Below are 27,151 nucleotides of genomic sequence, written 5' to 3'. Positions count from 1 at the left end.
TAAGTGCCTCAACGAACTTCCGTTGGTTAGGAAACTCAACAGATATGCAAAATAAGGATTACAAGTTGGGTTTTCAATAAACTCGCTTCGTTTTTTCGTCTCTCTGTTCGCAAAGCATTGATCATGGACTTCAGGACTTGGATTGAGTAGCAACCAACTACATGTGTAAGTGATCAAAAGCCAAATAATTGATTATGAATAGTGGATTGACTTGCACGAAGCGACTGGGAAATCTAAATGGTAGTCCAAGCAGTGATTTGGTTTTTGAATCTATTTGATCTTTAGAATTGTCTTTAGATTGAGACGTCTATAATGTTGCTAAATGTCTATAAATTTACTAAATTATTTATCATCAAAGTAAATAACATTTCTAAGACAACTTTCATATTTAAAGCAGTAAATACGCTATATACATGCTCAAGTCCAAGCTGCCAGTAATCAATGTTGAGTTGCTCTTCATTTTATATAAATTCTAATCTCTAATGATCAAATGTTTATTCGTGTTTATCAAATGAACATTAAACTTTTAAGCAACATTTGACATGCAATTACAAATTAAGTTTGGCTCAATAAAACCGAAGAAGATGGAAGAAGATCGATGGCATATCATTTGGCCAGATGATAACTAAATCAACTCCGGGACGTAGCGAGGCCATCGATAATGATAGGCGATGAATTGCCGACTTTTCTTCTGTTCATCTTTGACAACGACGTGAAGATCTTATAAATAAATGAATATACGATATTGGGCTTATCAATATTCCAATTTCCGAATGCACTGATGGCATATTACAGAATTAAATAAAATCGAATAAAGTCAACAAAACTGCTGTTGCTCCTCCAATTCATTTTAAACAGATTGCCGACTCTGAAAAACTTGGGCCGGGTGGCACGCTCCACTCACCTACCTCCCTTGCGGCATTAGGGATCAGACCATATCTTTTACAATCAGACAATCAGGGGATCTTTGCCAATTGGAATCTTCCCAGTTATATGCACTTTATTTATATATTGTATTATATATGTATTATTATATAATATATATGATAATATAATGTAGTTTCAAGAAATTAAGGTCAAGCGCTCATTAAGTTTCAGAGGTGAATCGCTGATAAGACAGCGACTGATGCCGATGACCGTTGCTCTATAAATCGATTGCAGTTCTCGGTTCTCGCGCTCAGTCTGGATTTGACATTTGAAGCGAGAAATGTTTGTGGCAAAGATTTTGTTGGTCTGTGCGGCTGTTGCGCTGGTCAGCGGCAATCCCCAGGGATTTGGTGCACCGCGCGAGCTGACCGGCGACGACCTGGAGCAATCGAGGGCGAATTTGGAGAGCTCGCTCACTAAGCTGGCAGCTGGCAGTGGACCCTACTATCGGTAAGCCTCTATTAACCCAATGTGCTTGAGTTCCCTAAAAAAAACCAAGTTTTGTTTTTCTTTTTACCTATAGTGTTTCAAGGATTCTATCGGCTAGTACCCAGGTCGTCACTGGCACTTTGAACAGATATAAGGTTGAGCTGATCGATACGAATAACGAGACGAAGGTGTGCGATGTGGAGATCTGGAGCAGAACCTGGCTGCCCAATGGCATTGAGGTGACCTTCGACTGTCCCAACGAAGCCAAGGAAGTCAGGAATCATAGCGCCTAAGCGTCAGTTATTATAAATAAAGATTGCAAAACATTGCAAGGCAATCAAATTCAGTTCACAAGGCTTTTAGACTTTGATCAAGTAACACTCTAGGTGGCACTATATTATTAGTTATTATTGAATTATTATTATTATAGATTCTATTATACTGATAGGGCTCTATCGCATCGAATACCTACACGGCACAGATTACTAGCGCATGATACCAAATATCAAATGAAGCACCTGAAATATCAACTGCAGCTATTAGGCAGCTATCTAGGGATGAGAGTCTGAATTTAGAGCATGAGAAACTATTTGCCACTTGCTGACAGCTCAAGTTGCCTTGGGTTGAATGAGACAGCAGCAGCAGGAGCTGACCTTATGGAATGGATTGGCGGAGCAGAAGAAGGTTGAATATAATTGCCTTTACCGGAACTGACATCAAGGAAACACTCATTGATATATGAAACACAGCTGCTGTCTAGACTCGAATGCTTCCGCTACAACGTAAAGCGAGTTGTTCAAGAAAGCATAGAAAAGCGTGTAGAAGGCAAGAGAGAAGCTCGGCAGAAACTAAAGAAAGCCGAGATCTGTGTAAGCTTGGAAAGCATCAGTTGGAGCAGAGCTACCTAGCATTGAGTAAAACTTGGCTAAAACTATATATATATGTATATATTAACAGACTCTCACAGACTAGAATAATAATTGTATAAAATATAGAAATAGGTCTACATGGGCTGCATCTGCATTTGCCATGGGTAATCAAGCGAAAAGACCCAAAATTTTGAATATTTTGGCAAATAATGGGAAATTGTTTTTAGATTTTGTGATCGAGAACAGCATGACAATTGACTAACAACACGCCCATGTTGACACCGTCTCATCATGCTTCGGCTCCGTTGCAGCTGTGCCCAGCCGCAGTCCCTGCCGCAGCCCCACCCCCAGCACTCCGCCCCAAGGCAGATGATGTCTGACGTTCACGTCATCAGGTTGGTCAGGTGGCGGCAGTGTAGACAGCCAATTGGCTGAATGTGTTGCCAATGCGCAAGATTTTCGTTGCCGGCTACTAGTGCCAGCAACAACAATAACAACAACAGCAACAACAACTTTAATTTAATAAAATTGAATTAAATGCCAAGCAAATCAAGCGAACGACTCGCTGCTGCTGCTGCTGCTGCTGCTGCTATTATTAATTGCTAGTCTACGGCCGAAATATGTGTATGCATCATAATAATATTATAATAATATGTAATCAAATTGAAAAACCTGGCAAATGCCTGGCACAGTTTCTGCCTTGCATTGCCTTGCCTTGCCTTGCCATGCTGAAAACAACAACAAGTGCAAATTGTTGGCGCTTTCACGCGTTCCGCGCTACGCGCCGTTGACCATTGAAAATTTGACGCCATCGAGATCGAGATCGAGATTGAGATCAGCATCGGCATCGGCATTGCCATCGCCATGTCAGCGGCCATGTCAAAAATTGTCGCCCTAATAACGGCAACAGCTCCTGGCCAGGCTCCGCTTCCGCTCTCCAGCTCGCCAAGCACTGAGCAGTCCACTCCACTTGCCATCCACTTGCCATCCACTTGGCATCCACTTGCATCCACTTGCAGCCTCTGCTCAGTGTCATGTGCTCAGCGCTGCTTCCGCTGCTGAAATGTAAAAAATAAATATAAATAAATATTTATATACATATACATATAACAAATACAAACATAGTCTCAATGCTCACACACGCACACACACATACACATCTAACCATTCATACGCCGCGTGGGACGACTGCAGCAAATTGCTGTAAATGCCTAGAGCAAAAAGTAGAATCCTTGATTTGCCAGCATTACCCAACTGCCAGATACCCTGTAAGTGCGGTTATATGCCAAACTGATTGACAAAATATAAATTGCAATCAATTTACATATATCTTTAAATAACACTAGCCTAACATTATTGTTTGAGCTCAACTACTAGATACTCTATAAGTGGGATTATATAGAAAATAGTTGGAATAAATATAAAATACATTCAACTTGCATATATAACTCTAAATAAGCATTAGGCACTAGCTGAACTACTTGATACCCTGTAAGAGCGAGCATAGATTATATAGGAAATATATTGATAGAAGATAAACTATAATAAATGTATTTAACTTTGACTATAGTACTAACTATAAGCTGTACTGCCAAAACAGAGAAATTTTTACCAGCTTGGACTTTCATTTCAATTGAAATTTAAAGCCTCTAAATAAATAAAAACCATATATGTATTTAAAATAATATGCAAAATTTGTATACCAGTTTAAGCATATGATTATTTATACACACATACATTTGCTTGTCTTAGCCATATCCCTCGGCCACTGTCACTTAGCTGCCTCATAAATCATCCGTATTTCGACTTTCCTGTAACAGTATTTTGCTTATTTTGAGGCTAGTTCATAAAGCCATTTTAGTGTTTAATTTCCTTGTTTTATTAGGGTATATAAAATCTAAAATAATATTTTGCAATTTATTGCACAAAATATCTATGAAAATTTGCTGAAAAAAGGCGCAAAATTTTGACTGCAGCTCTCGTCGTGTTGCTGTTTTAATTTTCAGACTCAATTAAAAATTGTTAATTTAACTTATAATTTTAAGGTAGGAAAATGCGATGCGGCCAACACGGCGGCCACTCGCAAAAAAAATTGCAATTAAAATATTTGCGCGACTTTGTCACGACGCCGACGGCGACGTCAGTTGATGGCGGCAAATTTGGCGTTGAGTTGACATCCACATATCACAAGCTGCCTCTCCTACTCCCCCCCACACACACCCCACGAAGACACTGCTCACACACAGTCAACCACTGTTTGTATGTGTGTGCGTGTGTGTAAGTACTCATACCTCATGTGAAGTGATAGAAATATTCTTTTCTCTCGTTGCTCCATTACATTTAAATACACTTAGAGCATATGACTTGCAACTAATAAATATTGTAAAAAAGATAAGTCAAGTCGAGTGAAAAGCGCGAATCGGCTATGCGTGACTAGTAAATACCGTGCACTCTCAGTCAGGAAGAGCCGTTATTTCACTCGCCGAAAGCTTCTTTTACACGCGCGCCCACACGCAGCTTACGCAGCGACTGCGACTGCGACTGCGACTGAGCGACTGAGACAGCGCTCAGGCTGCACTGACTCTCGGGCGACTCTCGGTCTCCATTTAGGATGCGCTCTGGCTGTATTTAGGCTGTGCTGAGGTTGCGCTCGGGCTTCGCTTGGACTGCGCTTGGGCTATGCTTGGGCTGCTCTTGGGCTGCTCTTGGGCTGCTCGTGGGGTGCTATTGGGCTATGCTTGGGCTGCTATTGGGCTGCTCTTGGGCTGCTCTTGGGCTGCTCTTGGGGTGCTCTTGGGGTGCTCGTGGGGTGCTATTGGGCTATGCTTGGGCTGCTCTTGGGCTGCTCTTGGGCTGCTCGTGGGGTGCTATTGGGCTATGCTTGGGCTGCTCTTGGGCTGCTCTTGGGCTGCTCTTGGGGTGCTCGTGGGGTGCTATTGGGCTGCTCTTGGGGTGCTCTGGGGCTGCTCTTGGGCTGCTCTTGGGGTGCTCTGGGGCTGCTCGTGGGGTGCTATTGGGCTATGCTTGGGCTGCTCTTGGGCTGCTCTTGGGGTGCTCGTGGGGTGCTATTGGGCTATGCTTGGGCTGCTCTTGGGCTGCTCTTGGGCTGCTCTTGGGCTGCTCTTGGGCTGCTCTTGGGCTGCTCGTGGGGTGCTATTGGGCTATGCTTGGGCTGCTCTTGGGCTGCTCTTGGGGTGCTCGTGGGGTGCTATTGGGCTATGCTTGGGCTGCTCTTGGGCTGCTCTTGGGCTGCTCTTGGGGTGCTCGTGGGGTGCTATTGGGCTATGCTTGGGCTGCTCTTGGGCTGCTCTTGGGGTGCTCGTGGGGTGCTATTGGGCTGCTCTTGGGGTGCTCTGGGGCTGCTCTTGGGCTGCTCTTGGGGTGCTCTGGGGCTGCTCTTGGGCTGCGCTTGGGCTATGCTTCGGCTGCTCTTGGGCTGCTCTTGGGGTGCTCTGGGGCTGCTCTTGGGCTGCTCTTGGGCTGCTCTTGGGCTGCGCTTGGGATACGCTTGGGGTGCTCGTGGGGTGCTCTGGGGCTGCTCTTGGGCTGCTCTTGGGGTGCTCTGGGGCTGCTCTTGGGCTGCGCTTGGGGTCCGCTTGGGCTATGCTTTGGCTGCTCTTGGGCTGCTCTTGGGGTGCTCTGGGGCTGCTCTTGGGCTGCGCTTGGGATACGCTTGGGGTGCTCGTGGGGTGCTCTGGGGCTGCTCTTGGGCTGCTCTTGGGGTGCTCGTGGGGTGCTCTGGGGCTGCTCTTGGGCTGCTCTTGGGGTACGCTTGGGGAACGCTTGGGCTATGCTTGGGCTATGCTTGGGCTATGCTTGGGCTGCTCTTGGGCTGCGCTTGGGTCCGCTTGGGCTATGCTTTGGCTGCTCTTGGGGTGCTCGTGGGGTGCTCTTGGGGTGCTCTTGGGGTGCTCTTGGGGTGCTCTGGGGCTGCGCTTGGGCTGCTCTTGGGCTGCTCTTGGGGTACGCTTGGGCTGCTCGTGGGCTGCTCTTGGGGTGCTCGTGGGGTGCTCTGGGGTGCTCGTGGGGTGCTCTTGGGGTGCTCTAGGGGTGCTCTGGGGCTGCTCTTGGGCTGCGCTTGGGTCCGCTTGGGCTATGCTTTGGCTGCTCTTGGGGTGCTCGTGGGGTGCTCTTGGGGTGCTCTTGGGGTGCTCTGGGGCTGCTCTTGGGCTGCGCTTGGGTCCGCTTGGGCTATGCTTTGGCTGCTCTTGGGGTGCTCGTGGGCTGCTCTTGGGGTGCTCGTGGGGTGCTCTGGGGCTGCTCTTGGGCTGCTCTTGGGGTGCTCTGGGGCTGCTCTTGGGCTGCTCTTGGGGTACGCTTGGGGAACGCTTGGGCTATGCTTGGGCTATGCTTGGGCTATGCTTGGGCTATGCTTTGGCTGCTCTTGGGGTGCTCGTGGGGTGCTCTTGGGGTGCTCTGGGGCTGCTCTTGGGCTGCGCTTGGGTCCGCTTGGGCTGCTCGTGGGCTGCTCTTGGGGTGCTCGTGGGGTGCTCTTGGGGTGCTCTTGGGCTGCTCTTGGGGTGCTCTGGGGCTGCTCTTGGGCTGCTCTTGGGGTACGCTTGGGCTGCTCGTGGGCTGCTCTTGGGGTGCTCGTGGGGTGCTCTGGGGCTGCTCTTGGGGTGCTCTGGGGCTGCTCTTGGGGTGCTCGTGGGGTGCTCTTGGGCTGCGCTTGGGGTATGCTTGGGCTATGCTTGGGCTGCTCTTGGGGTGCTCTTGGGCTGCTCTTGGGCTGCGCTTGGGCTGCTCTTGGGGTACGCTTGGGGTACGCTTGGGCTATGCTTGGGCTGCTCTTGGGGTGCTCGTGGGGTGCTCTGGGGCTGCTCTTGGGCTGCGCTTGGGGTGATTGTGGGGGGCTCGTGGGGTGCTCTTGGGCTGCGCTTGGGCTGCTCTTGAGCTGCTCTTGGGCTGCTCTTGGGCTGCGCTTGGGCTGCTCTTGGGGTACGCTTGGGGTACGCTTGGGCTATGCTTGGGCTGCTCTTGAGCTGCTCTTGGGCTGCTCTTGGGCTGCGCTTGGGCTGCTCTTGGGGTGCTCGTGGGGTGCTCTTGGGCTGCGCTTGGGGTATGCTTGGGCTATGCTTGGGCTGCTCTTGGGGTGCGCTTGGGGTGATTGTGGGGGACTCGTGGGGTGCTCTTGGGCTGCGCTTGGGCTGCTCTTGAGCTGCTCTTGGGCTGCTCTTGGGCTGCGCTTGGGCTGCTCTTGGGGTACGCTTGGGGTACGCTTGGGCTATGCTTGGGCTATGCTTGGGCTATGCTTGGGCTATGCTTGGGCTATGCTTGGGCTGCTCTTGGGCTGCGCTTGGGTCCGCTTGGGCTATGCTTGGGCTATGCTTGGGCTATGCTTGGGCTATGCTTGGGCTGCTCTTGGGCTGCGCTTGGGTCCGCTTGGGCTATGCTTTGGCTGCTCTTGGGGTGCTCGTGGGGTGATTGTGGGGGGCTCGTGGGGTGCTCTTGGGCTGCGCTTGGGCTGCTCTTGGGGTGCTCGTGGGGTGCTCTTGGGCTGCGCTTGGGGTATGCTTGGGCTATGCTTGGGCTGCTCTTGGGGTGCGCTTGGGGTGATTGTGGGGGGCTCGTGGGGTGCTCTTGGGCTGCGCTTGGGCTGCTCTTGGGGTGCTCGTGGGGTGCTCTTGGGCTGCGCTTGGGCTGCTCTTGGGCTGCTCTTGGGCTGCTCTTGGGCTGCTCTTGGGCTGCTCTTGGGGTACGCTTGGGCTGCTCGTGGGCTGCTCTTGGGGTGCTCGTGGGGTGCTCTGGGGCTGCTCTTGGGGTGCTCTGGGGCTGCTCTTGGGCTGCTCTTGGGGTGCTCTGGGGCTGCTCTTGGGCTGCTCTTGGGCTGCTCTTGGGCTGCTCTTGGGCTGCTCTTGGGCTGCGCTTGGGGTGATTGTGGGGGGCTCGTGGGGTGCTCTTGGGCTGCGCTTGGGCTGCTCTTGGGCTGCTCTTGGGCTGCTCTTGGGCTGCTCTTGGGCTGCTCTTGGGCTGCGCTTGGGGTATGCTTGGGCTATGCTTGGGCTGCTCTTGGGGTGCGCTTGGGGTGATTGTGGGGGGCTCGTGGGGTGCTCTTGGGCTGCGCTTGGGCTATGCTTGGGCTGCTCTTGGGCTGCTCTTGGGCTGCTCTTGGGCTGCTCTTGGGCTGCTCTTGGGCTGCTCTTGGGCTGCTCTTGGGCTGCGCTTGGGGTATGCTTGGGCTATGCTTGGGCTGCTCTTGGGGTGCGCTTGGGGTGATTGTGGGGGGCTCGTGGGGTGCTCTTGGGCTGCGCTTGGGCTATGCTTGGGCTGCTCTTGGGCTGCTCTTGGGCTGCTCTTGGGCTGCTCTTGGGCTGCTCTTGGGGTATGCTTGGGCTATGCTTGGGCTATGCTTGGGCTATGCTTGGGCTATGCTTGGGCTGCTCTTGGGCTGCTCTTGGGCTGCTCTTGGGCTGCGCTTGGGCTGCTCTTGGGCTGCTCTTGGGATATGCTTGGGCTATGCATGGGCTATGCTTGGGCTGCTCTTGGGCTGCTCTTGGGCTGCTCTTGGGCTGCTCTTGGGCTGCTCTTGGGGTATGCTTGGGCTATGCTTGGGCTATGCTTGGGCTATGCTTGGGCTGCTCTTGGGCTGCGCTTGGGCTGCTCTTGGGCTGCTCTTGGGCTATGCTTGGGCTGCTCTTGGGCTGCTCTTGGGCTGCTCTTGGGCTGCTCTTGGGCTGCTCGTGGGCTGCTCATGGGCTGCTCTTGGGGTGCTCTTGGGCTGCGCTTGGGCTGCTCTTGGGGTGCTCGTGGGGTGCTCGTGGGGTGCTCTTGGGCTGCGCTTGGGGTGCTCGTGGGATGCGCTTGGGCTATGCTTGGGCGGCTCGTGGGCTGCTCTTGGGCTGCTCTTAGGCTGCGCTTGGGCTGCAATCGGGCTGTGGTTAAGCTATGCTTAGGCTTCGCTCAGGCTGCTCTCGGAAAGTGCATGATAATGACAAAACGCTGCGTGTATTTAGCTATGCATTACTATTTAAATTTAAGGAAAGTACAGAGCTTTGCAGTATCCATTATAAAGACTACGTATTCATGATCGTAACCACCACATTTAATTTGTAATTTCCAAAATTTGTGGTGCTCAAGCCCGTCATGCTGCCCAAGAAAAAAATGCCTTATACTCTGCGATGTCGTCATCTACCTGTTGCATACCTTGCCACAATAGCATTATACCCAGAATGCCCATTTTCAAGGCGACATAGAGCATACAAAAGCTTCCCCTTTTTTATACATTTTTATCAACTGTTACCAGGTAAGTAAGTACTACCAAGTAAGTACTTCCATACATACTCGTAATTAGTTTTGAAACTCGAAATGGATGAACAGCCAGGCGGATGATGCATGTGCAATATCAGAGAAAGAAAGAAGTCCTAAAAATATTTGTTTTTGATCTACTAAAAATACATTTAAAGACACTAACTTTGGGATCCGCTTTATTAATAGATACATACATACATATACATGTGTATATCTGTTGGAGTTGAACAGATCACTTCTAGAGAAATTAAGGTAATATATGATATATTAATATATCTCATATAGATATAGAGTATAAATATATGCATGAATATTATGATGGATCCTATGATACATATGTGGATATAATATATTATATCATATATAGTATTTCCGCATTTGTAACTGACTGATCTTGCAATGCTAAATGCCACGGGCATTTCGAGAAAACATTGCAGCAAAATGTTAGCGATAATTGTAGACAGAGGGTAGGGAGGGGAGCACATGATGATCACGTCCAGATGGCAGGCAGGCAGGCAGGCAGGCGAGCAAGCAAGCAGTCCGGGCCCAGCAGCCTTGGAGATTTGCTCTAAAGTTCTATTAGATGTTAATATACTTAAACGCAATCAATTTTAATGCGCTCGTTTCGGTTGCCTGTCGAATCGAATTCAATTTGATTTGCTATTCGATGTGATGGGGGGGGGGGGGGGGGGGGGGGGAGGGGATTTCGATTTGGATATGGATTTTTAGCTTCTGCGCCATTTGCAAGATCACCCAAAAATATCAAATACAAAATATATATATTTATAGGTATATACATGTAAAGAGAAGAGGGCAGAGGAGAAGTGAAACGCAAATATTGTTTACAAGCGAATACAAGTGTGGAATCTTACAAAAATGTTGCCGCTGCGTTCCATATGCACATGATCTACATAAGTGATCATCTATCTACACACACACACACACCCACACACACAGCTAGAGAAAGATTGTGAATACTTATTATATGCCCGACTTATGTGTTAACATAAAACAGATGACGAACGGCAGCTGTGACTGCCAATCCAATTCGATTGCCTACCCAACTGGATACGGTTCTGGCTTCAACTACGTACGTAACGTGCCAAATGCCATTTTGCTGACGTCATTCCTGCTGCAGTCGATCATCTGGTGGGTGGTTGGGCGGCACGATTGTGGCTAGCAATAACAATCAGAGTGGCAATGGCAATGGCAATGGCTATCAACGCTGCGCCTGCCGCTCTAACGATCCGCTCAGCTTGATAAGCGCAATCAGCAATTCACAGATGCTGTACGCGATTATCCAGATGTCGCTCAGTGCTGCTCTATAGGTGAACCCAAGATGACATTCGTGCGAATGCTGATCTTGATGCCGCTGCTGGTGAGTCATTAGCTCAATTAAGCCTAGTCGGAGGCTACTTGAGGCGCTGCAACAAGTACATCAGGGCAGACCTAGTCAAAACTCAGCTCAGCTCAGCTTTACATATACATTTCAGTTTTGTTTTCTCATTAAATTGTACAAAATTTTAAATCAGTTTTCCATTCACAGTTCTCTTAATTTTGTGACAAATTTGCAGTTCATGTCCAATATCGAAATAGCTCGCTAAATTGTGAGACTTGGACAAAAACCGTCGCAAAGAATGGCAAAGAAAAAAAACTGTTGCGTCACTCACTGAACAAAGAACAATTACGTGGTGTGCAAAGACTTTTAACTGTGACTGTACGTATCTGAGTCTCGCAATTAGAAGTGGCTCATGTGCAATTTACAATTTAGCTTAACTTATTTAAATGCTCAGATTGTATGCTAAAAGAAAACCTGTTTAAGCGTAATTAACTTTGAAATTGCGCTTGCAATTCTTTTGAATTCGGTTCGCTCAACGGTCATGTTATCGATAACACGATAATTGCAATTGCCCATTGAACAATTACAGCTATCGCTACTGGCTAAATGCGGCCCGTTGGCTTTGCCGCCGCCGCCACCACCACCCACTCCTTCAGCCCGATCCGCCCAATCGCTGGCCATACTGCGTGCTCGAGATCAATGCTTCCGCAGCGAGCGGATCAGCCCGAATCAGCGCCTGGCCCTGGACAGACAGCAGTATAGCAATGTACCCTATGTGCATCGCTATGTCTATTGCTTCTGGACGCGCCTACAGCTGTGGCACGATGGCACCGGCTTCGATCCGATGCGCATTGTCGAAAGCTTTGGCGGCCCGAGGCGTCTGAATCTGGAGCAGACCGTGCCGGCCATCAATGGCTGCAATGCGCATGCGCGTCGCTCGGCCAGAACGGCGCTGGACTGGTGCTACGGCGCCTTTGTTTGTGTGCTGCGCACCACGGTGGGCGATTGGTATCGCCACCACATGCAGGACGTCATCAATGGCAACGCCTAGGCTGGCGATAATGCAAGCAATTAGGTGATTGGGACCACATACATACATACATACATACAGACATATGTATTTAGCTTGTGTAATTAATGATAAAAGATGTTTGGATTTTTGGTGTTGGTTAATCGCTTGGGCAGTCGAGCAGTCGAGCAGAACAAAAACATTTGAAAATCCAGTGTTATTTGATCTAACTAGAAATAAGTATAGTAAATTCGATAATCGATAGTTTGTTAGGGGCCGGGCTGGCAGCAGTTGTTCCATAACTAACTGATTTTTTGGCTTTGCGTAGCTTTAATGCACATTCATCTGCTGGTTGTTCAGACACTTGGAAGTCGTAGTAGACTTGGGCAGCAAAATTCACTAAAATTTATACTGAAGACTTTGACGATCGAATCTGAAGACCCGGTTAAGATGGATAATGGAAAAATCCGCGATTTTGCCAATGCGAATGAGGGCGCAATTGAGTCAATCTCGACTGATGGCAACACCGCGCGCACGTTTAAGTCAAAGAGCATGGATTCGAGGGCACCGTTAAATGTGACACCAGGCACCGGGACTGCACTGAGCCCTCTGTCCATATGCGTCGAAGATCTACCAGATGAGCACCAGCAAGTGGATGAGCAGGCCGAGGGCGGCAATCAGCAGCCGTCTGGTGGTGAGTCAGAGCAGGCAGCTGCTCCATCAGCTGCTGACAGCGGCCAGGGTCAGGCTCAGGAGCAGCCGAGCAAGAAGGGCTGCGACAAGTGTGGCAAGAAATTTGGTCTGACCGGCGGATTTCCTTGCCGTTGCGGTGGCACCTTTTGTGCATTCCATCGATATAGCGATCGCCATGATTGCACCTTCGACTATCGTGAAATGGGTGCCAACGAGATACGCCGCGATAACCCATTAATTGTGCCTGAGAAGCTCCGCAAGCTTTAGTGATAGAGCAACTGAACGCCGGCTTGGCCCTTCCGTAAATTGCAGTTGTTATTGTTCTATTATCATTAACACAGTCTTTGGCATGAGGCATTCACCACCTAAGAGCACACACAGAAGGAACCGAGTGAGGGCAACAACAAACACAGAACACTCATCGAAATGAAACATCGAAGGCATAATGCATATTCAATCTTCAAGCTGTAGCTATTATGTAAACCTTTTACTACGAATAATCCAAGTGCCTCAAGTTAAGTTTAAAGATATTCTTACTTACATTCTTATTTTGCAAATTACGGCCAACTGTTAGTTAGAAACCTCGGCCAAGTAGTATGTAAATTACTTAATCTTTAGAAACTAGAAATATATTATATAAGTCAATATATGAGTGACCAAAAGCTTGGCCTCAAAGATGTTCCTTCTATATCAATATTATATAAGTAAATATAAGAATAAAATGTCAATATATGAATGACCAAATGTTTCTTTATCTATGAATAACTTCTATATGAATATTGTAAAAGTAAATATAAGAACAAAGTATGTACGGCCTCGTGAGAGATAATATAATAATAAAATATGAGTTACCAAATGTTTGCGCTTTTATATGAATTTCAAATATGCCTACAATTTGGCGCCATTCATTGTGCTCACTAGGGCGACACCTGTTGGCAATCGCTCACAACATTGCCAACGCATCGACAGAGCTGTAAATATATCGATAACTTTAACACAATGCAATTCTAAATTAGAAAAATAAATAAGCTGACAAATTCTAGCCACAAAATTACAATAAAGACGACGCTAAGCAATAAACAAAAACATCAACAAAAGTGCAACCAAAAGAAAACTAAGCATTCGTAGCGGGGAAAGCGCGGGAATAGTGCAGTAAAGAAAGTGTGTTTTACTCTTGAAGTGCATTTCGATGGAGATGGAAAAAAAGGCCAAAGAGCAATTGCGTCGGTATAAAAAGTCACGGCACACACATTCGAGCAGCGACAGCTCCAGCACGGACACAGACAGTGGCAGTAGTTCGTACAGCAGCTCGGACAGCGAACGGGACCACCATGGTCATGCCCATCCGCATCAGCGTGCAGCTGAGCGTCATCACCGGAAAAAGAAGAGCTCGCGTCGCACGGGCAGCACATCGTCGGGCGACGAGCGACGGAAGCGCGACAAGCGGGACAGAGAGCGCGATCGTGACCGAGACCGAGATCATGTTCAGAAGAAACTGGTTGCAAAACGCAATCATATCAAGCGCAAGCTGAAGGAGGCGCGCCTCAAGAAGCGAGCAGCTGCTGCGCTGAGTGGACACGGGCATCGCGCCCTGTCCCCAGCCACACAGGCGAAACTCAAGAAGTTGGCGGAGCGCAAGCATTTGCGTGTGGCCAGCAAGGAGCAGCGAGAACGGGAGCGCGAAAAGCTGCGGAGTGTGCATAGAGAACGGGAGCGGGAGCGCGATCGGGATCACCATCGCTTAGGCAGCAGTCGATCGCCCACTGGCGCCTCCAGCACCACGACCACCACCAAAATACGCATACATCAGGATGTGCTGGGCAAGCGGCAAAAGAGTCCAGGTCCCGGCTCGGGCCTGGGGCCAAATGGCACGCCCACCGCCCGAATGCATCATCAGCTCATGTCACGCGAGAAGATCATCATCCAGACACGAACGCGTGGACGCACTCCGTCGCTAGAGCGTGAGCGAGAGAGAGAGCGCGAGCGCGAGCGCATAGAACGCGAAAGAGAGAGGGAGCGCGAACGCGTAGAGCGGGAGCACGAGAGGCAGCGGCACGAGCACAAGCTGCAGCGCCACGATGACCTATCGCTACGTGAGCGGGAACGGGATCGGCGCGATCGTGAACGAGAGCGTGCCGAGCGTGAGGCGGCTCGTGACAAGGAGCGAGCCGAGGCACTGGCGCGCTGCCAAGAACGGCAGCGGGAGCGAGAGCGCCTGGCACGCGAGAAGCTGCGCCGCCAGGAGGAGGAGGAGGGCAAGAAGCCGTATGGTGCGCCCGGTGTACGCGACATGGAAATGGCCATGCCATACGGCAGTCGCGAGCGTTCGCTGGAGACCGTGGATCGGGCTGGTCGTCATGTGCGCGACAAGCGCGACTTGGACGTCTACGAGCGCGAACAGGAGCTAATCGAGGCCGAGCGCCATGGCCTGATCAGCGAGATGCGACGATACGGTGATCAAAGGCGTCGCGAGCTCAGCCCCTTGCCCGATCACTATCCGCCACGTCTACGAGATCCGCGCGATCTCTACTCGGAGGAGGAGCGAGAGCGGTAACTATATATTGTATATGACGATTGCCCCTGCACAGAAATTGACCCTTGCTAATCAACTAGAGAATCTAGAATTTAGTTTGTTTAGTCTCTTCCTCCCAGTTCTCATTCACCCAAGATTAGCTGCTCGGAGAACCTTCGCATGTCAGAGCCTAATTTTACGCAATTCTTTTGTTGCAGGGCCTATAAGCGGGCGTATATGGATGCGCGCTACTCTAGGGATCGAGAGGCGTGGCTAGAGGCGCGCGACCTACGCGACTATCGGGAGCTGGACGCCGATGATGCACTCTATGCCGAGGAGCGGGAGCGCATGTTACGCGAACGTGAGCGGAACAGAGAGCGGGAGCGCGAGCGTTTGCCGTCACGCGGCGATTATCGTGCCGAATGGGAGCGCGACTGGGATGAGGATAACGGCGGTGGGGGCGGGAATAGCGGTGGCGGCGGCGGCGGTGGCGCCAATGGCAGCGGCACACCTGGACGTACCGCCGGTTTCGTGGGTGGCCCCAAGCGGCCGAAACCATCGAGCCAGCAGCCGGGCAAGCAGCAGCATCATTCCGCCTCGGAGCCCGACTGGGATGCCGATGAACGCGAGGAGTGCGGCGACGGCAACGTCGGTGTGGTCAAGAATGAGCCAGCCTGGCTCGAGCACGATCAGCGCGACAAGCCACGCCCCTGGCAGCAGCCCAACAATGACTGGCGCGACAACGATGAGCCGAGCTTCGGTCGCAGCAATGGCAACGGCGGCGAGGGGCAGCCGCCTCATCATCCGCCGTCATCCTCGCCGCATCATCATGTGCACGCACGCGGGGAGCGGGGTGGTGGGCGCGGTTTCCGGCGTGGTGGCGGTGCACCGTCGCACGGTCACGAGCATGGCGAGCGCGGCTACAGATCGCATCCACCGCCTCTAATGACACTGCCGGTGCAGCCGCCCGGTGGCTATCATGGCGGCGGCGGCGGCAGCACGCGTGGCTTTCCGCACAAGCGTCTGCCCTATGGCGGAGGCGCCGGCATGGGAGGCAACACATTTCTCAAGAAGCACCCACATCTACCGCCCACAGCAGCAGCTGCAACGGTGTCCACAGCCCAGGCACCGGCCCATGCCCAGCCCAAGCCAAGCAATGCCGCGGCACAGGCCAGCGCCGTAGCGGCGGCCACCACAGCAGTGGCCGCTGCCAAGGCAGCCGCACAGAGCGCAGCCAATGCCACCACCAATCCAGGAATCTTGGCACAGGTTAGCAAGTTGCCAAACATTAAGCAGGAGGATGCGTCCGAGGACTCCGTTGACATGCCAGAGCCCGGCCAAAGCACCGGAGCCACTGAGCCGGCAGCAGAGCAGGCCGCGGGCATGGAGACGTCCCTGCGTCAGCTGAAAGAGGAGCCAAAGCCCAACGGCGAACTGAGCGAGATCAGCGACAGTGACGACGATATACTGAACAAAACGGATAAGGTGAAGCCCAAGAGCGAGCTGCAACTGGAGGGCGCACTGGCTGGCACCCAGGAGCTGTCCGGTGACACGCTGTCCAACAGTGACGAGCACATCAAAGGCGAAATGCAGCCTCAGTCGCAGTCACAGGCACAGTCACAGTCACAGTCTCAGTCACAGAGTCAGTCACAGTCACAGTCACAGTCGCAGTGTCAGTCACAGACAAACATTAAGAACGAGGACGTGGACGAGGTGCTGGACTTTGAGGAGATATCCGATGGCGAATTGGAAGAGGACGCGAGGCACAAGGGTAAGAGACAAGAGCAACAGCAAGAACTCTAAGATAAAAATGGATGAATAAATCCTCTGCCTTCCAAGCAAATGTTGGATGCAGGATGACAGCACAAATTTAATTCATGCACTTCGCTTTACAGGCATTGGTGATGCTTTGGGCGTCGACTGGCAGGGCTTGATCGCGGAGACGCGTCAGCAGGCAACGGAGCACGCGGCACAGCAGGGCGCCGATCGCAACACATCGGCCAAACAGCGATGGCAGCCACATCGCGTGCTGCTCGATATGGGCATCAGCTTTGGCATGGCTGGCGCGAAATATGCACGGCAAGTAATTGAGGAATCGCGACAGCAGCTGCTGCTGGAGGAGCAAATGGCGCAGCAGAATCAGGCGCTAGTCAAGACAGAGCCCGAACACGACACGGTCGAGACGGGCAAGACGACGCCGGCGCACGACTATCGCGAATTGCTGGACACCGAGCATGTGGAGCCGCTGGCCTGCGTCCAGATGGGCCTGCGCAGCGCCGCCGCCGAGCGCCAGCGTCTGGTCGGCAACGTTTGCGGGCCGGGCAGTCGGGCGTTGAGCTCACGCCAGGATTTACGCCTGCGGCGCCAGCTATGCGGGCTGCCCGCTCGCGAATGTGATTTTCCACGCAACGTGCCCATTGTCAGCGAGGGATTGCGCTCCTTGGCCATGCACATGTTCCAGCGTACTCTCGATGTCAAATGAGATCCGATCGCTCGACGTCGGCTCGAGCAGCTCAGCTACAGACTGGATATACAAATCTATATGCAATGTCCGGATGATGTCCCAATCGACGATGACATTGGATAGCAATGATGTTAATAATAATAATAATGATAATGTTGATGATGATGATGATGATGAGAATATGATGCCTAATGGTAATGCCAGCGAGATCACTTGTGCTTTACCCCGTAAATTACCTTAACATAATGTCCGAGATTCCAATAATTGTAGCTATCAATCATGCAACATTAATGTATCTTAATGGATCACTTGAATTAAAAGCAAATCAATGTATCAATTGTACCTCTCTCGGCTGATCACAAGCTGATTTCTAATTGTATGGTCCCGCAGCGAGTGGACTCATTGTGCCCTTAATCGATGGATCCTGTTTGAAGTTACATGTCTGCTATCGTTCCGTCAGTTGGAGACATTCACTTTATTATTCACTTCAATCCTTACATAGCCACCGTAGCGGATCCGCCCGATCCTCCATTATAGACGCCGTTTACGCCTCGTGCTGAGAGCACAAGATATTCGGATATCTCCAAAAGCCCAAAACTATGATACCAACATTTTTGGTGGGGAGTTCGAAGCGATGCACTCTAAGCAGATAAAGGGTTGAGCAACTTAATCAATTTTCTACTATAACGCACTTATTACTTATCTACTTATAAAAATTTATCATATTAGATTAAAATTTTTTATTCCTTTAAAAAGACTATTTTTATTTTAATATCATTTTTTTTTTTTTGTCCTAAAATGTAAAAACTTATCTACAGAACCATGAATTATACCATATATCTGAACTCAAATCATGAATTGAAATGCCATTTTGATCAAAAAATTTAGGCTTTAGTAAAGTTTATTTCAGAGCTCGATAGATTCAAAGAAAACTCAAGTTTATTGGTTATAATTTTTTTGTATTTCTTTAAAAGTGTTTTATTTATTTTTTTTTTTTAATTTCATCTTTGAATGTAACGAAAATGTTCAATATAATATATACATATGTGTACATATATATATATGTATATATATGCATGTATAATATAGGAATTCTAGTAATATATCATTATGCAGTCTACAACTAATTCATACAAAGACAAAGACAATGTAACTGCGTTTGCTATTTAAGACTAAGAGCTAACTGGACAGAAATGTGATTTTAAAATGCGCAAAGATTAAAACTTAAATTGGCTATGGAAGATAGAACATATACTAGTAACGATTAAATGGAATGCACAATGTCGGGCAGCCAAGCAAACACACACAAAAGAACTACGAATTGAAAGAATTGGCAATACTGAAATAAATGAACGGCATATATATAGGTATATATACGTTGGTATATCGATGCATATAGCTACATATGTATGATAGTAAAGCTATAGGTTTTATATAAATAAGTATTGTAATTGGGTTGCCCTCCTAGACGCTGTATAGGGTGCTGTTGTCCGGCTCCACGGCCTCCACTGCCTGTACGATGAAGCGTCGACGGTCGGCCACATCGCTGGGCGCCGAGGGCTGCGATCAGATCAGAGAGAGAGAGAGAGAGAGAGATTATTATACTCATATATGGATATTCATATATATATATCAAGATAATAATGGTTAATAGCTGTGTTAACTGGAATGGGGAATACAAAGCACATAAACTGAATAATAATCAAGCTGGGTTGGGATGCAGGGGTATAGATACTGAAGCACATGCAAGATCTTAACATATGGATATAAATTACATACATAAATTATAACAAATACTCACACAATGCAACACAATTGACGTTGTGTGTTTCTCTTTCATATTTACTTTTGTAATTTCTTTCTTTTTTTTTTCATTTTCATTTTCATGGCCTCAACTCAGCTATAAGTTACACTTGCCTTACAAAAACAACAACAACCAAAAAAAAAAAAAAAAAACATTCGTCTAAATAAATTTGGAGTTTTTGATATGAATTTCCAATTTGGCAAAGTTTTAGGTAGTATCACATTGTAGTGCGATGTCGTCGATTTGTTGTTGCTGCCTTGATTGATCATGATTATGAATATGATTATTTTACGTGTATATAAACTGAATGATTTAGTTGAGAGCTGCCTTTGCAATCGAACCAAGCAGCAGCAACAACAACAACAACAGCTACAACTACTATTTAAGTCAGTTTTGTTTTTAAGGCTATTTCAGTATGTGTGAATGTATGTATGTGTGTAGTCTAGGAATAATACTCGAGACTCTTGATCTAAAATAAAGAATATAAAAGAGACAAAAACAGAGAAACACATTTAAATAAAGACAAATACAGAATTACAACAGAGTTACAGTTAAGATATTTAAGCCTAGGCAAACAACGACATAATTACATAACTATCTATATATATATATATATATATATGTATATACATGTATACAGATTCGGACTTAAAGACATCGACTAACCAGTAAACCATCAACCAGTCAGTGCTTAAATAGAACCTATAACCCACAAACCGAACCCGAACCGGAACCGGAACCAGAAACCAAGCCCAGGCTAACAATTTGGGCCAATCTAATCTATCAAGTTGGTAACATGTCGCGGTCGTCACTCACATCGGTGCATTTGCATTGGGCCTCGTCGAAGACGGTGCCGGTAGTGCAGCTCTGGTTGTAGCGGCACGCGCAGGTGCAGTTGGCGTCGTCCCAATACTTGTGATCCGATTGCTCCAGGCACTTGTCGCGCGCATCTGTGTTCTGGCACTCGCAGCGGCAGAGATCCTTGCGGTACTCCTGGTACGCATTGCAGTCCTCGGCCTTGATGCGGCAATCGCATTTGCATGCCAAATGCTGCTCCACATTGACAATGGCATAGCCCCGCTTGCTGCTCGCCCCGAAGCGCTCCACCTTGCGCACGCGCAGCTGCAGCGTCTCCGTCTCCGTCGGCTGGCACGAGATCAGCGTGGAGCCGCAGCATCCGTTGCAGCGATTGATGCGCGTGCACGCCGGCAAATAGTAGACATTCGAGGCCGTCTGCTCCCCGCCCTGCTCCGTCAGTGGCTTCAGCTCCACGATCGTCGGCTGTGGCGAGCAGCTCGCTGGCGTCGCGTTCCGAATGGCAGCTGAAACAGATTCGATCGTACATCAATTAGCAACCCGTGAATTTTTGAGTACTCATCCTCTCCTACACATACCACGTGCCACGCTGCGCTTGAAAGTCTCTGCGCCAATGACATAGAATAGAACGAAAACAAAGAGTAATGTGAAAATTAGTGATCTGCTCATTTGGTTCTTCCCACTCGGTATGCTTACCCTTCGAGGAGGTCTCGCCGGAGCCATCGTAGTCTGTTGTCACATTTCCCAGTTCCAGTGAAAGCTATATGAAATACAGAAAATACGCCAAGAAAACAAATTAAACTCTTGAAGTGGTCAATCCCTTACAATGAGATAAATGATGGAATCCATAGAGATATGGCAGCGAAATGATGCGGAATAAAGTCTACAGAGACGACGCAGCTTGGAGTAGAATATGTTGAGATGTCCATCCGAAAAATTCACTTTACTCCGAGTTAAATCAGAATTCCTAACCCTCTATATCATAATAATATGATATAACTTGGAGTAAAAGGCAATTTTCGGAGTAAAATGCACACGTCCACGGAAAGAGTAAGATAACTCCTTTATTATAAAGATCATATTTGGGAGTGGTATGCATATGTCGACAGCATAATTCGGAGTCAATTATACGCATGAACAGGCAAGTAAAGTGGGCATAATTCGGAGTGGATTGCATAAGACGACGGAAGAATTAAGAACAGGCCTATTTGGCCTCGGAGTAAAATATAAGAATGACATAATTCGTAGTAAATATAGGTTCATAATTAAATCCAGAGTAAAGCGCAATCCAAGACGGAATTCGTAGTAAAAATAATTTCTCTACCCTTTGGGATCGTGTTAATAAATAAAATACAGTTATCGCAAATGTGATTCACAATAACTTCATTTTATAGCCATAATTGAGTATATTTCCTATAACTATTGCAGAAGCACTTCTATAAAGCTCTAGAATGTTTCAAATAGTGAGACATCTCTTTTATGATTGATAGGCTGATAAAAGATAAGTTTGTCTTATCTGCTGAATGCATAGGACAACAACAATTTGGCCCATAGAAAGTGCATTCTGACTAATATATATAATACAACAATTATAGCTCTCTATAACGACATCCGGTATAATTGTCGTTTGGCTATCAGATGCCATAAAAAAAAAAAAAAAAAAAAAATTTAAAAAAAAAAAAGTCAATAGCAAATATTTAGTTTACAATTAATTCTTTTCTATTATGAATCATGCTGAGTGTGGGTTGAATGTTGGTTAGCTGATAACCGGAAAAATTTCAGATTGCGATCTCCGAAAATCCATTTTTAAATATTATGAGTAATACATTAGCGACAAAAACAAATTCAGAGCATGGAAAAATATATGAATTCCTATTAAGGAAGTTTCACATACGAATATTATATATATACGAAAAACAAGTTAGGACTGAAATAATATCAGAGAACAGTAAATTCCTTAAAAACAAGCTCATTAGCTAGTGAATAGTTATAGCAACTGTAAAGCAAGTGCAACAAATATTTACACGAACAGCAACTAAAAACTGACTTAATATCCGAGAACAAAAAATTCTTTAAAAAAAAAAAAAAAAAAAAAAAAAAAAAAAAAAAAAAAAAAAAAAAAAAAAAAAAAAAAAAAAAAAAACACACAGTACAACAGGGTCTAGTAAACGAGCTATACTTTTCTAAAGACCTTAAATTCTGAGCTGAATTCGAGAGTTCAGGCGTTCTCATGTCAGGCTTTCAGGCTGTAGGAAAAAGTAAAATCAGCTAAGCAGTCGAGATCCTGCATCATCAATACGTTATAATAGTATAATATAATAGTATTTGAGATAAATTAAATTGTCTATTCAATCTACTAATCAGCTATCTCACAGCTCCTCTCATTCCCCACTTACATTTCCTGACAATGCTTTTGGGTAGCTGATATCTCAATGACGAGAAATGATATCTCAGTGGAAAACTTTTAAGTTGTTTCCATAAGAGAGAAGCTGTACGACCCTGAAATTTTAGAAGACACAAGTATTATTCTAAATTTAACTCTTCACCTCACTTTAGACTGGAACAGAGCTTTAGAAACTGTACGTGATCGACACTGATCGATGCTTATCGACATTGATTGACATTGACATACATTAATCGGCATAAATGTTATTTTAATTTGAACAATCCCCTCAAGTACGCTCCACAAAAGAAGACTGGAATAGAAATACATAAACTGTACGTATACTGATCGACACCTTTCGTCAATCATTGACATTGATCGACAATTATCGAAATTGATCGACACTTATCGGTACAAAGCGAAGTCTTATCTTTAGACTAGATTAGCTGGTAGAACCCTTTGGCCAAGCGTTTTCTACTTCTTGTTTACAAGACATTCCAAAACGTTGTTAACTTGTGTATTAATATTTAACTTCCAGTTGCTATTTCAGCAGGCAAAAAAAGAAAATATACAAAAATAAAAAAATAGGAGAAAACAGCTGAACACATGCTTTGAGGGCTCTCAAGCTCAAGCTGTAGAAAACAATAGAGAAACAACTGTCTTAGTATATATATCGGATGCTATAATTCAATTTACAGTTGCACCCTCTCTGTCTCTCTCTCTCTCTCTCTCTCCCTCTCTCTCTCTCAGATTAGTCATCGGAATAGCACACTTTGCTGTCGCAAGCGATTTGCTAGCCATAAAATTGAATGAAAACACGCTCAGCATTTCGAAATTCCAGATAAGCAATATAGATATATATATATATATGTATATATATAAGTATTTGTATTGCCCACATCTTAGGCGACGGCTGAGTCAACTGGCCCGAAGGGTATGCCAGGCATTCGCTCTAGACCCCGCTAATAATGCGGCTAACCAATAGAGCTCAACTACACACGTCCCATTGTCGCCGTCACAAATATTGCCTGATTGACCAATTGACACGTCGCTAATATTGGCGTCTAACGACGTTTCAGCGTTCCTCGTTCCTGCATGCCCCATCCCGTGCCTCTACCACATGAATCACAGTGTCGTCAGAGCAGCTGGTGCTACGGCTCTCAACTGTTATTTTGCTGCCAACTTATTAGCACGTAAAGTTCAGGGGCAAAGGGAAAGATAGAGGGGGGGAGGGGTACAAAAGTATTTTCAGTCACTGAAAACTGCAAATTCCATTGACTCTGAAATATAAATATATATGCATTCCATTTTATTTCACACTTTTCAACTAGATGTGACATAAAATAAAAACAAACATATCAGACTATACAACTATACAAAATATATCCATATATTTGTATTCTATATATCACATCTATCATTATTTATATCAATGGGATAATTCGGAGTAAATTACTTGAATGGTATAATTAGAAATAAAGTTTATACATGGATGGCATAGTGGCTGGCATAGAAACAAATGCATAGTTCGGAGTAAGATGTATCAACGATAGAACAAGAAGCATGAATGCTATCATTCGGAGTCAAGTGCATAAACGCAGGGCAAAGTTCGGAGTAATGGCGAAGGCGTAATATAGCTCAGAGTGAAGTGCATAAATTGAGGCTTAATTCGGAGTAAAATTCATTTGACAATGGCATAATTCGCCAAAAATATATAGAGACAGCCTAATTCGGAGTAAACTGAATATCCGACAGCATATTTTGGTAATAATATTATATGTATATCCTTTAGTTTCGCAAAGAAGCCTAAAGCACAGAAGTTCGATATATATTCCTGTTATCGACGTCACGGACATTGCTATCGATTGCTTGAGACAAAGTCGAATCTCTAGCTCCAAGAGTTGTCCACTTCAACGAGTTTATATATTCGGACATTGGAACAGGGTTACATAGTACAGCAGTAATGCTGTAATAGTATATACTTTTGACATTTCTGTCACATCTGCATACTTAGTATATACTAATCAAACTAGACAAGCAGGCCTTGACTTCATAGGCTTTAGATGAATACGTGGCCTATTCATTTTCAGAGCGTACTTGCGTTTATTAAAAAAAAAATAAAATAAAATCATATTCAGTAGCAACGGTGCACAAAATATATTAACGAGTGAGAATAGAAGACCATATTCAATAGGGATCCGCTCATAAAAACTGAAGAATTTTCCTTAATGTGGAAGCACCCAAAGGTAAGTGAAAACGAAGAACTTTTACGTCAAACATAGACATATATATTCTACTAAGAATTTCAACATAGAATATATAATCAATGCCATCGGGAATTGATGGTATATTGTATAATTATAGCTACAAAGTCTTGCATATCTAATATCCCTGTAAAGCATTTTTTATTTGCTTAGAAAAGGCTTTTATAACCTCAAAACCATTTGTAGTTCTGTCAATAACTGGGACGGCGCTAAGTCCATAGGATTTGCTAACCAAGAGGCAAAGTAGACTTTTCCACGTCGGAAAGTACACGAATTTTCCAGTTATTCTATATACATATATATTATATATTAGGACAATACATTGAAAGTTCTAAAAATGTTCTTTTACTTTTATCGACGCGCGAGCTCTTAGAAATGTACGGAGGTGCGTAATACGATCCAATTGGTTCCGATAAGCGTATTTGTTTACGTTTATGTAATTGTATCCGTAGCTGTGTATCTACATATATCTGCGTATGTATCTCCAACTGTATCTGCAACTGTATCTAAGTAAATATTTAGAAAAAGCTTCGCCTTGCACAAATATGCCAAAATCCCACTCTCATTTCCGCTGCGTGGCGCAGGAGTATGGGAGAGGGGCAGAGGGGCAGAGGGGGAGTACAGCAGACGTAAAGAAATTTATCTTTTAATTGGTGCAAACACAATTGCTAAGCAAATAAAACGAGTGCGAGGTGGGAGCCCGAGTAACGCCCCACCCCCCCCCCCCCCTCCCTCCGGATTATTAAGGCGCAGTGCGAGCTATTTGAGTTTGGAGTCAAGGCGACCCCAGCCACTATCAATGCCAGGCCAGGGCAGCCTGCGGCTGGCAGTGAGGCGCCGCTGTCCATTTGCGTGGCAGCTTATCAGGCACAGCACCCAGACTGAATGGGTGAGCGTAAAAAAAAGCTGCTGCAACTGCAACGTCAACGGCAACGGCAAAGGCAACTGCAGCTGACCCAAATAATGCAACGTCTCGGTCTCGGTCTACGTCTTGGCTGAGGTGCGACGCATTGGCGCCGACTCCCAGCGAGCTTTGTATTGTATATGTGTGTATGTATGTGTACTTACCGTGACAGGCTCGACAGATGTGGCTGCTGCGCCCTGGCAGCAGCTTGTTGCCTCCGCAGCCTCGGCATCGGCGGCGGCTGCAGCAGCGGCAGCTGCGGCGCCGGCATCGTCCTCATATATCTCACGCGGCGGCCGTATTCTGCCCTGGGGTTGAGACAAGCGCGACTGCGCTGTCGCAGCGAAGGCAACGGAAATGCCACAGCTGATCACGAGCAACAGCAGCAGCAGCGTCGAACAATGCGTTGACATTTGGCGTCGACGTCGCTGTTGCGCATGCTGTAAATCGCTGCTGCTGCTGCTGCAGCTGCGCATTGTGTGCTGGGTTTGTGTCATGGCTAAACGCCTGTTCTTGCGCTGTTAACCAATGTACCGTTATTATCGTTGGCTGTCACTTTGTTGTCTGCAAATAGAGCAGCATGACGTGGATGAGTGAGTGAGAGAGACAGAGAGAGAGTAGAACAACAACACTTAATTAACATTTATGTAAATAGCGAAGCTTTTTTTAATACTTCTGTCTGCTTTACGCTAAGTTTATGATTTATGACTTGTTTTTTTATGAAGAGAGACAGAGGCGTCAGCCAAGATTTGGTCGCCCTTCTGACAGCTGATTTATTTATGTTTCAGTCAGCGCACTGGTTTATGTCAATGCAACAGGTGTACGCAGCACACCAACACTCTGGCAGCCGCCCACACGCCGATTGGCCGACAGACGTAACTTTAATTGGGGTCACTAAATGTTGCTGTTATTGTTGTCAACTGTGGATGACAAAACCTTTTCTTTTTTTTTTTTTTGTATGGTTAACTTGACATTGATACGCAAGCAACAAAATATGTAAAGAACAACAACAAATGCAGCGTTATCATAAAGAGACATACATACAAATCTATACATATATGCATGTGTGAATGTGTGTGTGCGGGTGTGTAAATGCAAGACTGTGTCTGTGTGTGTGTATGCAATTATGTGTTGGGCATATCAATAAGTAAATCATCAGCCCGCTGATTGCTACGAAGGTTCCCAGAAGCCAAGTTGATGAGCTTGAAAATACCCTATGTAATAAAAACTTAAAATCAATTGAACAATCTGAACTATCTGTAAATTCATAGAATTTTTATTGATATATATTGCTGACCAATAATCTATACACACTTACACATATGTATATATAAATATATATATAAATTTTATATTCTTTCATTTGTCAATGAAAATGATGTCTGCATGTATACCCTTTTTGCACTCAGTTTGATTAGAGGATATTTTGTATGCGTGACATAAATGCTTATTTTCCGCTTTTGGCCATGAATGGACAATGTTTGTTTTCT

General features: G+C 46.6%; 5 protein-coding genes across 6 annotated transcripts; 4 read left to right on the top strand and 1 right to left on the bottom strand.

The window, feature by feature from the left end:
- Positions 1 to 1,187: 1,187 nt before the first annotated feature.
- Pvf1 (PDGF- and VEGF-related factor 1) lies at positions 1,188 to 26,158 on the bottom strand. Of its 2 annotated transcripts, XM_089475132.1 has the most exons (7): positions 25,826 to 26,158; positions 20,807 to 20,870; positions 20,689 to 20,715; positions 20,111 to 20,616; positions 18,190 to 19,050; positions 17,834 to 18,131; positions 1,188 to 3,283 (listed from the first exon to the last, which is right to left on the bottom strand). In XM_089475132.1, exons 1-5 carry the CDS (start codon positions 26,156 to 26,158, stop codon positions 18,955 to 18,957), a joined length of 1,026 nt encoding a protein of 341 aa, XP_089331258.1. In that variant the 3' UTR covers positions 1,188 to 3,283; positions 17,834 to 18,131; positions 18,190 to 18,954. The 2 variants fall into 2 exon arrangements, with proteins under 2 accessions (XP_089331258.1, XP_089331259.1); XM_089475133.1 differs by lacking the exons at positions 1,188 to 3,283; positions 17,834 to 18,131 and adding an exon at positions 19,292 to 19,763 and having other exon boundaries at positions 18,429 to 19,050.
- LOC108619565 (sarcocystatin-A-like) lies at positions 1,208 to 1,702 on the top strand. The gene is made up of 2 exons (XM_018016217.2): positions 1,208 to 1,377; positions 1,451 to 1,702. Exons 1-2 carry the CDS (start codon positions 1,208 to 1,210, stop codon positions 1,647 to 1,649), a joined length of 369 nt encoding a protein of 122 aa, XP_017871706.1. The 3' UTR covers positions 1,650 to 1,702.
- On the top strand, positions 10,680 to 11,968 carry Obp8a (Odorant-binding protein 8a). The gene is made up of 2 exons (XM_018016214.2): positions 10,680 to 10,851; positions 11,402 to 11,968. Exons 1-2 carry the CDS (start codon positions 10,813 to 10,815, stop codon positions 11,861 to 11,863), a joined length of 501 nt encoding a protein of 166 aa, XP_017871703.1. The 5' UTR covers positions 10,680 to 10,812; the 3' UTR covers positions 11,864 to 11,968.
- LOC108619561 (uncharacterized) lies at positions 12,154 to 13,250 on the top strand. The gene has a single exon (XM_018016213.2). It carries the CDS (start codon positions 12,155 to 12,157, stop codon positions 12,779 to 12,781), a length of 627 nt encoding a protein of 208 aa, XP_017871702.1. The 5' UTR covers position 12,154; the 3' UTR covers positions 12,782 to 13,250.
- Flacc (Fl(2)d-associated complex component) lies at positions 13,478 to 18,245 on the top strand. Its single transcript, XM_018016201.2, has 3 exons — positions 13,478 to 15,064; positions 15,245 to 16,797; positions 16,922 to 18,245. The coding sequence occupies exons 1-3, from the start codon at positions 13,704 to 13,706 to the stop codon at positions 17,506 to 17,508; spliced, it is 3,501 nt and encodes a 1,166-aa protein (XP_017871690.1). The 5' UTR covers positions 13,478 to 13,703; the 3' UTR covers positions 17,509 to 18,245.
- Positions 26,159 to 27,151: the final 993 nt, after the last annotated feature.

This window comes from Drosophila arizonae, chromosome X (genome assembly GCF_054131065.1).
Source record: "Drosophila arizonae isolate 15081-1271.41 chromosome X, UAZ_ARI_1.0, whole genome shotgun sequence".
In the NCBI taxonomy this organism is placed as follows: domain Eukaryota; kingdom Metazoa; phylum Arthropoda; class Insecta; order Diptera; family Drosophilidae; genus Drosophila; species Drosophila arizonae.
Note: the sequence above shows the minus strand (reverse complement) of the source record. Positions and strands in the feature narration are given on the sequence as shown.

Coding starts and splice junctions, on each gene's coding strand:
- LOC108619565 (XM_018016217.2), top strand. CDS start 1,208: ATGTTTGTGGCAAAGATTTTGTTGGTCTGTGCGGCTGTTGCGCTGGTC. Junction 1,378..1,450: donor GGCAGTGGACCCTACTATCG/GTAAGCCTCTAT, acceptor TTTTACCTATAG/TGTTTCAAGGATTCTATCGG.
- Obp8a (XM_018016214.2), top strand. CDS start 10,813: ATGACATTCGTGCGAATGCTGATCTTGATGCCGCTGCTG. Junction 10,852..11,401: donor TGATCTTGATGCCGCTGCTG/GTGAGTCATTAG, acceptor GAACAATTACAG/CTATCGCTACTGGCTAAATG.
- LOC108619561 (XM_018016213.2), top strand. CDS start 12,155: ATGCACATTCATCTGCTGGTTGTTCAGACACTTGGAAGTCGTAGTAGA.
- Flacc (XM_018016201.2), top strand. CDS start 13,704: ATGGAGATGGAAAAAAAGGCCAAAGAGCAATTGCGTCGGTATAAAAAG. Junction 15,065..15,244: donor TCGGAGGAGGAGCGAGAGCG/GTAACTATATAT, acceptor CTTTTGTTGCAG/GGCCTATAAGCGGGCGTATA. Junction 16,798..16,921: donor AGAGGACGCGAGGCACAAGG/GTAAGAGACAAG, acceptor TTCGCTTTACAG/GCATTGGTGATGCTTTGGGC.
- Pvf1 (XM_089475132.1), bottom strand. CDS start 26,158: ATGACACAAACCCAGCACACAATGCGCAGCTGCAGCAGCAGCAGCAGC. Junction 20,617..20,688: donor CAAGCGCAGCGTGGCACGTG/GTATGTGTAGGA, acceptor AATCTGTTTCAG/CTGCCATTCGGAACGCGACG. Junction 19,051..20,110: donor CCCAATGCAAATGCACCGAT/GTGAGTGACGAC, acceptor ATCTGATCGCAG/CCCTCGGCGCCCAGCGATGT.